The sequence below is a fragment of the Diadema antillarum genome, unplaced genomic scaffold, assembly GCF_040938485.1.
Source record: "Diadema antillarum isolate AM-2024a unplaced genomic scaffold, OU_Dant_1.0 seq00001531_RagTag, whole genome shotgun sequence".
In the NCBI taxonomy this organism is placed as follows: Eukaryota; Metazoa; Echinodermata; class Echinoidea; order Diadematoida; family Diadematidae; genus Diadema; species Diadema antillarum.
The window spans coordinates 155,658-166,838 of NW_027272263.1; the positions used below are offsets into that span (position 1 = coordinate 155,658).

General features: G+C 40.2%; 1 protein-coding gene across 1 annotated transcript; it reads right to left on the reverse strand.

The window, feature by feature from the left end:
* Positions 1 to 1,082: 1,082 nt before the first annotated feature.
* On the reverse strand, positions 1,083 to 8,473 carry LOC139710424 (2-Hydroxyacid oxidase 2-like). Its single transcript, XM_071622341.1, has 4 exons — positions 8,397 to 8,473; positions 7,730 to 7,891; positions 2,422 to 2,491; positions 1,083 to 1,165 (listed from the first exon to the last, which is right to left on the reverse strand). Exons 2-4 carry the CDS (start codon positions 7,832 to 7,834, stop codon positions 1,083 to 1,085), a joined length of 258 nt encoding a protein of 85 aa, XP_071478442.1. The 5' UTR covers positions 7,835 to 7,891; positions 8,397 to 8,473.
* Between the last annotated feature and the right edge of the window lie 2,708 nt (positions 8,474 to 11,181).

Here is an 11,181-nt window from a genome sequence, read left to right on the forward strand (position 1 = left end):
TTTGGAACTGTAGAATATCAAAATTTTCAAGCTCGCTCGCTTCGCTCGCTCGCATTTTATTGTTATGCCATTCACCTTATGTTCCTGACAGTATATAATTTGTCGATCGTTTCACACCGTCATTCCATAATCCATGTAAGGAAAACTTACAATGTTCCTCAATGACTGCGTTGTTGAATGTATCACATTCCGTAATGTATTGTAGTCCCATTATTGCTCACGCACACACGTACAAGCATACAGACCGTCAAAATTAATTTATGGTTCCCCCCATGTTTCGACCCACCGTTCGCCACTTTACATATATATATATATATATATATATATATATATATATATATAACAGATGTGTGTGCGTGTGTGTGTGTGTGTGTGTGTGTATGTGTATATTGTGTAACATAATATGCATGGTCTAATCTTGAGCCCCCTCCAATGTTTGCCCCCCCCCCCCCAATCCAAAACTGCTTCCGGCGCGCCTGACCATTACACACTGCCAGTGGACCAACCCATCCTATAGTCTAGGTGCGTTACAGCCGCTATAGGGATTAAGTACTTCTTCAAAACTCAAGACAATGGTAACGGTTTCCTATTAGGTGAATGGATTATCACATGAGCTTACGAATGCTTGATGCTTCCATACTACACACTTCATTTCTTATCTCAAACTATCACAAAGATTATTGTGACTTGTTGAGCGCATTGCCCTGTTTTATTTACTTTAGCAGAGCCATTTGTGAAACATTCCACCCTTGTTTAACTCCATAATACTATAATATACCTAAACAACATGTAGGAAAGTATGAAATATTTGGCCCATCCTTTTCAAATAACACAACATCAGCAGCAGCAACAGCAAGAAAAAAAAAACAAGTAAATAAAGAATAAATTAAAAATAGATTAAAAAAACAATGACAACAACAAGCACACACACACACACACACACACACACACACACACACACACAAGCACCATAATGTTGGTTAACATAGTGACTGCGCAGATTCGTCGTTCACTCTAGACTACTCGCAGTTTGACTACGTTTTCCTTGAATCCCTCCCCCCTCCCCCATGTTATATCTATTCTCATAACTTGTGTTTTGGGTGGTATTGGTAATAGCTTTCGTGTACGACAACATCAGATGGTATGGTGTTCACGTCCTTGCAGCCTGTAGTAAATGATAAAGATGGAAATTAAGAGAATATATAGAAATATCTGAACGAGCATCTTTAAATTGCGATTCTACGTTATGGATGGTCAAGTTCTCTTCGTTAAATTGTGTGCAAAGTCAGACAAACAGACTAATACAAATTAGATCACAATCTAATACAAAGCTAAGAAAAAAAGTTTTGGACTTTTGTAGCTTCTAGTGAATGGAACGAGTATATATGACCATGCATCACAAAACGAACAAAATACCGCACACCCTGATTTTACACGAAGACTCAAAACAGGTACAGTGAGTCAATAATCAACCTACAGTAGTCAATATTGCATTTTTCATATTTTCTGAAAGAGCAATTCTTGTTCGACATTATTCTAAAGATAAGGATCATAAAACGAACTGGAAAATGTGTTTGTATCATTTTTTCCAGGACACTTTTTGTTGAATAGTGTGATAAGTGTGTCTTGAGACCCCTTTTATTTCCCTATACAACCCTTTACACAACCATTATTTTCAAGTCTAATAACTTTTGAAAAGATGACGCCACTACTTTGAGAGTTGGTATTAGTCGTAAAAATAGAGCGTGTATCAGAGCATGCTCAAGTGCAGCTTTATCTGATAATTCTTTCATTGTTGTTGCTTTGGAGTTTCACATCCTTTTTGGGGTCCTATTCATTGCACATAGCACGGCGCTTACATTCTATCAATGCCTATACTTACACATTTTTCGAGAGTATGTGTGCCTTCTTTAATGAGAGTTCGTTTGAAGTAAGTTTACATCATTTTGATGCTTAAAGTCTGTTCTTTCAGGATCTGCCCTTTTTAATTAAGAATTATTTCTGACGAGTTTTTGTTGGCTTTGTGGTGCAGGGTCAGGGGATCTATAATGTACGGAAAAAGTACGCACTGATCATGATGAGGAATCAAGCTGTTCCAGAGTATGAATCACGAGAAAATTTACCTTGATAACAATATCTGCTGAGACCTACGGGCATATGACAGGAGTTTTAATGTTTGCAAGAGAAAACAAACACAATCACTCTCAACGATGGTTTCTCTTCATTTTTCGTCCAATACATGTATCAAGTTTTGAATATGTTTAATATGCTATCAACAAACGAATACCATCGAGATGAATGAACAGAAAAGTGTTTATTGAACTACTCCTACTACATGAAACAAAAATCTTGCTCTTAGATTTATTGAATAACCCAAATCTAAGAAAATCTTATAAACAAAGAAAAAACAGAAGGCATTACCACATAAAGCCATAGCGTAGTCTAGTTCAGATCGTAGAATATCCAGCACGTGCTTCACCCCAACGTCTCCCTGTAAACAAGTCACGAAAGACAGCTTTTACAAATACAGTCAAAGTGAAATACCTCGTGTTGAAATTGTACGTAAAGGTTCTCTGAAATACAAATATAATGCATGTTGATTTGTGTTGATTTATGTTATCCTCAACATCACTTTTGTGGTGAAACGAACACCTAGAAACATTCGATATCTTTTAAACTAATTTTCTTCTATTTTTTTTCTTCAGGTTACTTGGATACGCCCACACACACACACACACACACAAAAATCCTTACACACCAATCTTCATGTTGTGACCTCATCTGTCAATCATTGATAAAGTATTGATATGTTTAACAAAAGACATTGGACTGCACCTTCCCCTCGACTCAGCATAACTTGCATGTTCCCTCGCCATGTCTTTTGTTAGTCACATTAATATCACAGAAACCTGCAAGTTATGCTGACACTCACGAGTCGTACAGCCCACAAGCTCGACAATACAGGCAAATAATGCCTATGAGTCAGACACTATACACACACAAGACCCGCGAGTTTGACTCATAGGTAAAAGCCCATAAGTCCGACACTTGGCAAATAAGGCCCACAAGTCCGACACTCAGTACATTAGGGGTCCCTAACAAAAAAGTCCTGTGGTACTCCCTGTGGTACTTGTCGGTACCACACAATGTACCACACACTTGTAATGTTACCACAGGAACTGTGTGGTACTGTACCACAGGCTTGAAGGGTACTCCCTGTAGTACTCGTCAGTACCACACAATGTACCACATAAATAAATGTTACCACAGGAACTGTGTGGTACTGTTTTACAGGCTCATGTGGTACTCCCTGTGGTACTGGTTGGTACCACACAATGTACCACACAAATATATGTTAACACAGGAACTGTGTGGTACTGTGTCACAGGCTCGTGTGGTACTCTGGGATCACCACAGGACATTACCACAGGAAAGTACCACAGGACAGTACCACAAGACAGTATACACACAAATTGTCCTGTGGTATTTTGGGACGTATACCACACGACAGTACCACAGGACAGTACCGCATGAATTGTCCTGTGGTATTTTGGGACGTGCCACAGGAGAGTACAACAGGAAAGTACCACAGGATAGTACCACAGGACAGTACCACACGACTTGTTCTGTGGTATTCTAGGACGAACCACAGGACAGTACCACAGGAAAGTACCACAGGAATTGTCCTGTGGTATTTTGGGACACACCACAGGACAGTACCACAGGATAGTACCACAGGACAGTACCTCACGACTTGTCCTGTGGTATTTTGGGACGTACCACAGGACAGTACCACAGGGCGGTACCACAGGACAGTACCACAGAGCAGTACCACAGGACAGTACCTCACGACTTGTCCTGTGGTATTTTGAGACGTACCACAGGACAGTACCACACGACTTGTCCTGTGGTATTTTGGGACGTACCACAGGGCAGTACCACAGGACAGTACCACAGGATAGTACCACAGGACAGTACCACACGACTTGTCCTGTGGTATTTTGGGATGTACCACAGGACAGTACCACAGGGCAGTACCACAGGAAAGTACCACAGGATAGTACCACAGGACAGTACCACACGACTTGTCCTGTGGTATTTTGGGACATACCACAGGACAGTACCACAGGAATTGTCCTGTGGAATTTTGGGACGTACCACAGGGCAGTACCACAGAAAAGTACCACAGGACAGTACCACACGACTTGTCCTGTGGTATTTTGGGACATACCACAGGACAGTCCCACAGGAATTGTCCTGTGGTATTTTGGGACGTACCACAGGACAGTACCACTGCCCTGGATAGTACCACAGGACAGTACCACATGACTTGTTCTGTGGTATTTTGGGACGTACCACAGGGCAGTACCACAGGATAGTACCACAGGACAGTACCACACGACTTGTCCTGTGGTATTTTAGGACAGTACCACAGGGCAGTACCACAGGAAAGTACCACAGGATAGTACCACAGGATAGTACCACACGACTTGTCCTGTGGTATTTTGGGACATACCACAGGACAGTACCACAGGATAGTACCACAGGACAGTACCACACGACTTGTCCTGTGATATTTTGGGACATACCACAGGACAGTACCACAGGAATTGTCCTGTGGTATTTTGGGACGTACCACAGGACAGTACCACAGGGTATTACCACAGGACAGTACCTCACGACTTGTCCTGTGGTATTTTGGGACGTACCACAGGACAGTACCACTGGATAGTACCACATGACTTGTTCTATGGTATTTTGGGACGTACCACAGGGCAGTACCACAGGATAGTACCACAGGACAGTACCACACGACTTGTCCTGTGGTATTTTGGGACATACCACAGGACAGTACCACAGGAATTGTCCTGTGGTATTTTGGGACGTACCACAGGACAGTACCACAGGGCAGTACCACAGGACAGTACCACAGGATAGTACCACAGGACAGTACCACAGGACAGTACCACAGGATAGTACCACAGGACAGTACCATATGACTTGTCCTGTGGTATTTTGGGACGTACCACAGGACAGTACCACACAAATTGTCCTGTGAAATTTTGGGACGTACCACAGGACAGTACGACAGGAATTCCTGTGGTAATTTTCGATGTATACCACAGGAGAGTACCACAGGAACTGTCCAAAATCCCACAGGAAAATCATAATATGGTGCTATTCCACACAGAAGTACCACACAGCAAATTAAATTCGTAAATACCACAGGAAAATGCTACAGGATATTCTTTTTTTTTTTTTACATTTTATACTAGAGGACTATCACATCAGGAGAATATCAAACAGCAGTACCACACAGGAGTACCACACAGGAAAATTGTAAGGCAGAAACTACTGAAATTTATTATAAAAATACAAACAGAAAAGCACATATTAATATTCCTCAATTAATTGATAGATGAGTTATGCTGTGAATTATAGCAATTGATTTGCCATTACTTATCCTGTCCTATACTCCTACAGTATTACCTATTTAGTGAAAGTGCTGATGTAAAGCATGAGAAATTTCATAAGAACTTCTGTGGTACGGTACTCCTGTGGTACTCCTGTGGTACTCCTGTGGTACTCCTGTGGTACAAATTTTTACATAGCTCATGAATATTCATAAAAAGCACTCTAGATTTTAGAAAATACATATATGACTTAAAAAGTCAAAGTATTAATGATGGAACTTACTTTGAACTTTATGAAAGATTGTCTAATTATGTTATGTTATTCCCAATATCACAGATATTGTTATGAAAGTATAATTTCATATCTTGATAATAAAGTATAATCGAGTTAGTAACCATGCCTTAATGCTTTACGGATAGACGGCCATATATAAATGTACTGATACGGACGATGGCTACCTAGGAATAGAATATGACTATATAGATCTATTATAGGACTAGATTGGCACTTGGTCATTAGACTCTCGTTTGAGGTTATATGTTAGGAGTAGGACAGGTTATTAAGTAGGGCCATGTTTGTCCTGAAATCCATCACTCACCCATCAGGAATATTCCTTGATATGTGACTAAAGGGCTTTTTACACTTGTGTTTCTTAACCCCGGACTTTCTCTGACCCAGGACTATCGTTAGTCCCGTACCAATTTTTTCAGCTTTTTACACTCGCCAATTAGTCCCGTACTATCTCTTGTCAGGGGCTAAGGAGAAAACTGACCTTTTTACACTCGTATTTCTTAGCCCCGGACTTTCCAAACCACATGAATATTCATAATTACGCTGTGTACTGTACACGTACACGCACGCACCGGCAGCACTTGATTACCTCGTTTCTGATTGGTCAGTGAGGGTCGGACTTCGTCTCCGTCGCTTAGCCCAGGATTATTTTTTCGTTCTGTTTACACTCACTTGCTTGGCACCGCAATTGCGGTGCTAACCCCTGCTATTTTGCAGGGCCAGATAGTACCGTACTATCGGTGGGGCTAGCCCACTTTGGCAAAAACGAGTGTAAACAGAAAGTGGGCTAAGGATAGTCCCGTACCAACGGTGGGGCTAAGGCCCCCCCCCCCTTAGCCCCACCGTTGGTCCGGGGCTAAGCAAAAATTTACAAGTGTAAAAAGCCCTTAAAATTCTCCCAGATTTTTTTTTTGGATCTATCCTGTGTGGTACTCTCCTGTGGTACCATGGAAATGCTGTGTGGTACTGCCCTGTGGTAATGCTGTGTGGTAATGATCGACCTGTGGTACTGTCCCAAAATACCACAGGAGAGTTCCTGTGGTACTGTTCTGTGGTACTAGTCCTGTGGTACTGCCCTGTGATACGTCCCAAAATACCACAGGATTTCCTGTGGTACTACCCTGTGGTACGTCCCAAAATACCACAGGAATTCCTGTGGTACTGTCCTGTGGTACTGTTCTGTGGTACCGGTCCTGTGGTACTTTCCTGTGGTACTGCCCTGTGGTACGTCCCAAAATACCACAGGAATTCCTGTGGTACTGTCCTGTGGTATGTCCCAAAATACCACAGGACAATTCCTGTGGTACTGTCCTGTGGTACTGTCCTGTGGTACTTTCCTGTGGTACTGTCCTGTGGTACTGTCCTGTGGTAATTACCACAGGAGTACCACAGGACTTTTTCGTAAGGGGTCGTCCGACTAGACCGACACCCACGAGTCATACAGCCCCCGAGTTTGACATTGAAAACAGGTCCATGTACAGCTCACGAGTCATACGGTCCATGAGTTCGACACTAGGCAAATAAAGCCCATGAGTTCAACACTAGGTAAAAACAGCCCATGAGTTCGACAGATACATCACGGGGCTTGATGTGTCGGTCTCGTGGGCCTTGTTGGCTTAGTGTCGAACTAATGGGCAGTATGACTCGTGAGCTGTATAACTCATGGGCTGTATGACTTGTGAGCTGTATGACTAGTGGGCTGTATGATTCGTGGGTGTCGGTCTCGTGACGTGCACTCGTACATTACGGGCCTAATAAACGCAGTGCCATTCTCTCTTGGCCCTCTTTGCTTTGTGTCGGATTTATGGGCCTTATTTGCCAAGTATCTAGCTTATGGGCAGTATGACTCATGTATTTTTTTTTTCATTGTCAAGCTTGTGGGCCATTCATAAGTCTTGAATGTCGCGACCCAGTTTGGGGGCATTACAAACTTCAATTTCATATTTAGAAATCGACGACAGGGGTAGCATGGGGATGTGTAAGACATGCTACGAAGCATAGCATTGACACCGGCTGCACTCACTTTGCAAGCTAATCCCCAAAGTATCGGTCTGCCAACAAACACTGCTTTTGCTCCTCTAGCTAGAGCCTTTAGTACGTCAGCTCCCGTCCTCACTCCACCATCCATGTAGACCTCCACTTTGCGACCACGGACCGCCTCCACAACCTCGGCCAGAGCGTCGATCTAGACGACATCATACAAAAACGTTTTCTCATTATCACTATTAAAGGCAGTTGTAACGGTCAATCATGAAACAAAAGAATCCATAGAGACATCACTAAAGATAGAGTGGTTTTTGAACAGCCACACGACACACGATGGTAGCAATAGGATCACAAAGTACATTATTCACCCAATTCATTTCAGTTCAAATTATACTATCATATCTTTTATTTCTTGACAGAATATACGACGTAACGATTGAAATCAGTCATACATTTCAATACTAGTACTGTAATAAACAGAATTGACAGCAGATCACATCTGTAATGATAAAACGAAGCACTTACATCTGCGAGAACCAAAAATATATGGGCCCAATCAGTAGATAATACTTTTCCATCCGAAAGAAAAGTGAACAATAGTACAAGCAAAAAGCGCGGGAAAAAAAGAGGGGGAGGAGATAACAGAGTAGAAGATGAGGAAAGCGAAAAGGGGAGAAGAAAGAAAGTGGTGGAAAAAAACTCACTGGAGCAGGCAAGCCGTCGAGTAGTCTACCACCGTGAGCGGATACCAAGATACCGTCTACTCCAGCATCAGCCGCCTGTCTAGCTGCCTTTGCTATTTGAAACCGATAAATATATATATATATATATATATATATATATATATATATATATACATATACATACATATATATATATACATATACATATATATATATATATATATATATATATATATATATTTATATATATATATATATATATATATATATATATATATAAATGCCTGCACAATATTTAAAACCCATGAAAACTTTGGGGTTTTTTAGTGTGTTTTTTTTAATAAGTGAATGATGGAATGGTCGTATTTCGATATAACTTTGATGTATTTTGTTGCCATCTACATAATTATGTAGATGTACCATCAAAATAAATTGTGGGTATGACTTCATTTGCATAGCAATAGAAACATTTGGATTTCTTTTTGGGGAGATTTATCTATTTGACTAAGTTATTGGAATACATGTACAATCCTTGCTGGGAAAGTGGTGAAATCCACTGTGTTGAAAAGCTAGGTTACTAAAGAAGAAAACAAATTAAAACATGTCTTGAGATATGTATATACGAATGTCCGCGTTAGGATAAAATATGTATAATGCCTTTTGAATGAATATCCTCACATTTCTGTTGTTATGCTATTCGAGATGAGACTGGAAATGTAAGGATTTTCGATATGAAAATTAGCTGCGCTCAGACTGGCAAACGATCAAGTAGTTTAAGATGGCGAAGTCTTCGCGATCTTTTGTTTTCCATTCACACTGGCAGCAAATCTTGTCGATCTTTGGATCGAGAAGTATTTTTCCCATAATTTAAAACAAGTGAGGGGGGGGGCAATAAATTTAGTGTCAATTTCTTTGGTCTCTGGGGTGTTGTTGCTGTGCTTGTTGAGGGATTCCACTAGAATTATTCTATGGCTTTAAAATGTTTGTATATAGTAGTGAGTTGTTATATTACATGTCTTAACTTGCCTTTTCAGGGGTTCTTATTATACAAGCTTGCTTTTCTAAGACCCCTCCACTTTACATCTATATGCATCTACATGCATTGTCAATTTATATTCAAATATTCTGCAAATTGTTTTAAATCGCATATATTCAACAATGTATTCCCTGTTACATATTATCGTTCTTATGTAATTTTTGTATTGTGGAAACTTTGAATAAACTTGAACTTGAGCTGTCTTTCTCTCTCTCTCTCTCTCTCTCTTGTTAAGTTGAGACATTCATGATTAAAGCTGCTAAACACAAAGAAAATGATAAGAAAATACAGGATATTTTTTATCATAACTTCTACAATATTCCTTGTTTTGTCACAAGTAAGGTATTACTGGAAAGGTCAAATTTTGACATGTGTAAAAGAGGCGCTTAGCTCATTTTGCTATAAAGCATTTCATTTGGCTCTACAGAAAACCACTACTAACTGGAAGCTCACTTATTAGACTGTTTGTAGTTGCCAGTCAAACTGTATTGTTTTATATATCATATTATGTTGCATTTATTTGTACCTGAATGTTGGTCAGCGAATAACATTTTTGTAAAAAAAATAACAATAATCACGATACATGATTAAACGTGACCGTGCATCTCAAAACAAACAAAAAGTCGCACCCCTTGATTTTACGCGAGGACTCAAAAAAGGTAAAATGGTGTAACTAAGTCAATCTTGATTTTTTCATAATCAATTATTTTCTGAAAGAGCTATCCTTCTTCTACATTATTCTTCAGTTTGGTATCTTAACATGAATGGGAAAGTGTGCTTTTAGCCGTTTTTCTACAACCCTTTTTTGGGGGAAGAGTAGAATGATCAGGTATGTCTTAAAGGCCGCTTTTCATGTCTTGGAATCCTTTGCACACTCTTCACTTTCAAGTCTAATAACTTTTGAAAGGATGACGCTACTGATATGAAAGTTAGCATTAATTATGGGCAGAATATGCTTATAAAACATGTCCAATTTAAGCTTAATCTAATAATCCCTTTATTGGTGTTGTTCCGGTGGTTTACATCCTGTGTTTTGTCCCTTTCAGGGCACGGCTATAGCACGGCTTGGTAAAGATTAAGCTCTTGAATAGACTGTGTAGTTCAGAGCCTCTTTACTCAGTTCACACTTGTCAAGAGTGTGTGCATTCTTTCCAGTATTTAGGTAGGTTAGTGGAGTCCATTTGAATTGAGTTAGACTGCTCTTTCAGAATCTTTCAGAATCCATGTCTGGTGACTTTTTGTTGGTTTTGTGGTGCAAGGTCACATATATAATGTGAGTGTATGTGTGTGTGTGTGCGAATGTAAAATAATGTACTTGTTATTATTGTCAAGAGGAAGGGGAAAGGTATGTTTTCCAATCACAGACATTACAGTTGGAAGAAGTCAAGCTATTACTGGTTGAAGAGGGAGCGTTGGGTATTTTCGTCTCCACCAACATTAAAAGAAATACTCGCCTGTTAAAATACCCTTGCACACAATTGGAAGGGAGGTGATTCTGCGGAACCATCTGACGTCATCCCAGGTGAGGCTAGAGTCAAATTGCTCGTTATAATAATCCATGATACCAGACAGCCCCCTCTTTTTTACTTCCTCAAACTCGGCCAATCCGAACTCAAGGTTATTATGTCTGAGTATAATGATCAACGATAAACTTCGTCAGAGGACGTGCGAACTATATTGAACTATAATGACAAATTAATATTAAATGAGAATGACCTTATGTCTAATTTTCAGACCCTCGAGTGGGTTGCAAAGAGCAAAAGAATCAAA

Coding starts and splice junctions, on each gene's coding strand:
- LOC139710424 (XM_071622341.1), bottom strand. CDS start 7,834: ATGGATGGTGGAGTGAGGACGGGAGCTGACGTACTAAAGGCTCTAGCT. Junction 2,492..7,729: donor TTTGGGGATTAGCTTGCAAA/GTGAGTGCAGCC, acceptor ACTTGTTTACAG/GGAGACGTTGGGGTGAAGCA. Junction 1,166..2,421: donor CTACGCTATGGCTTTATGTG/GTAATGCCTTCT, acceptor CATTTACTACAG/GCTGCAAGGACGTGAACACC.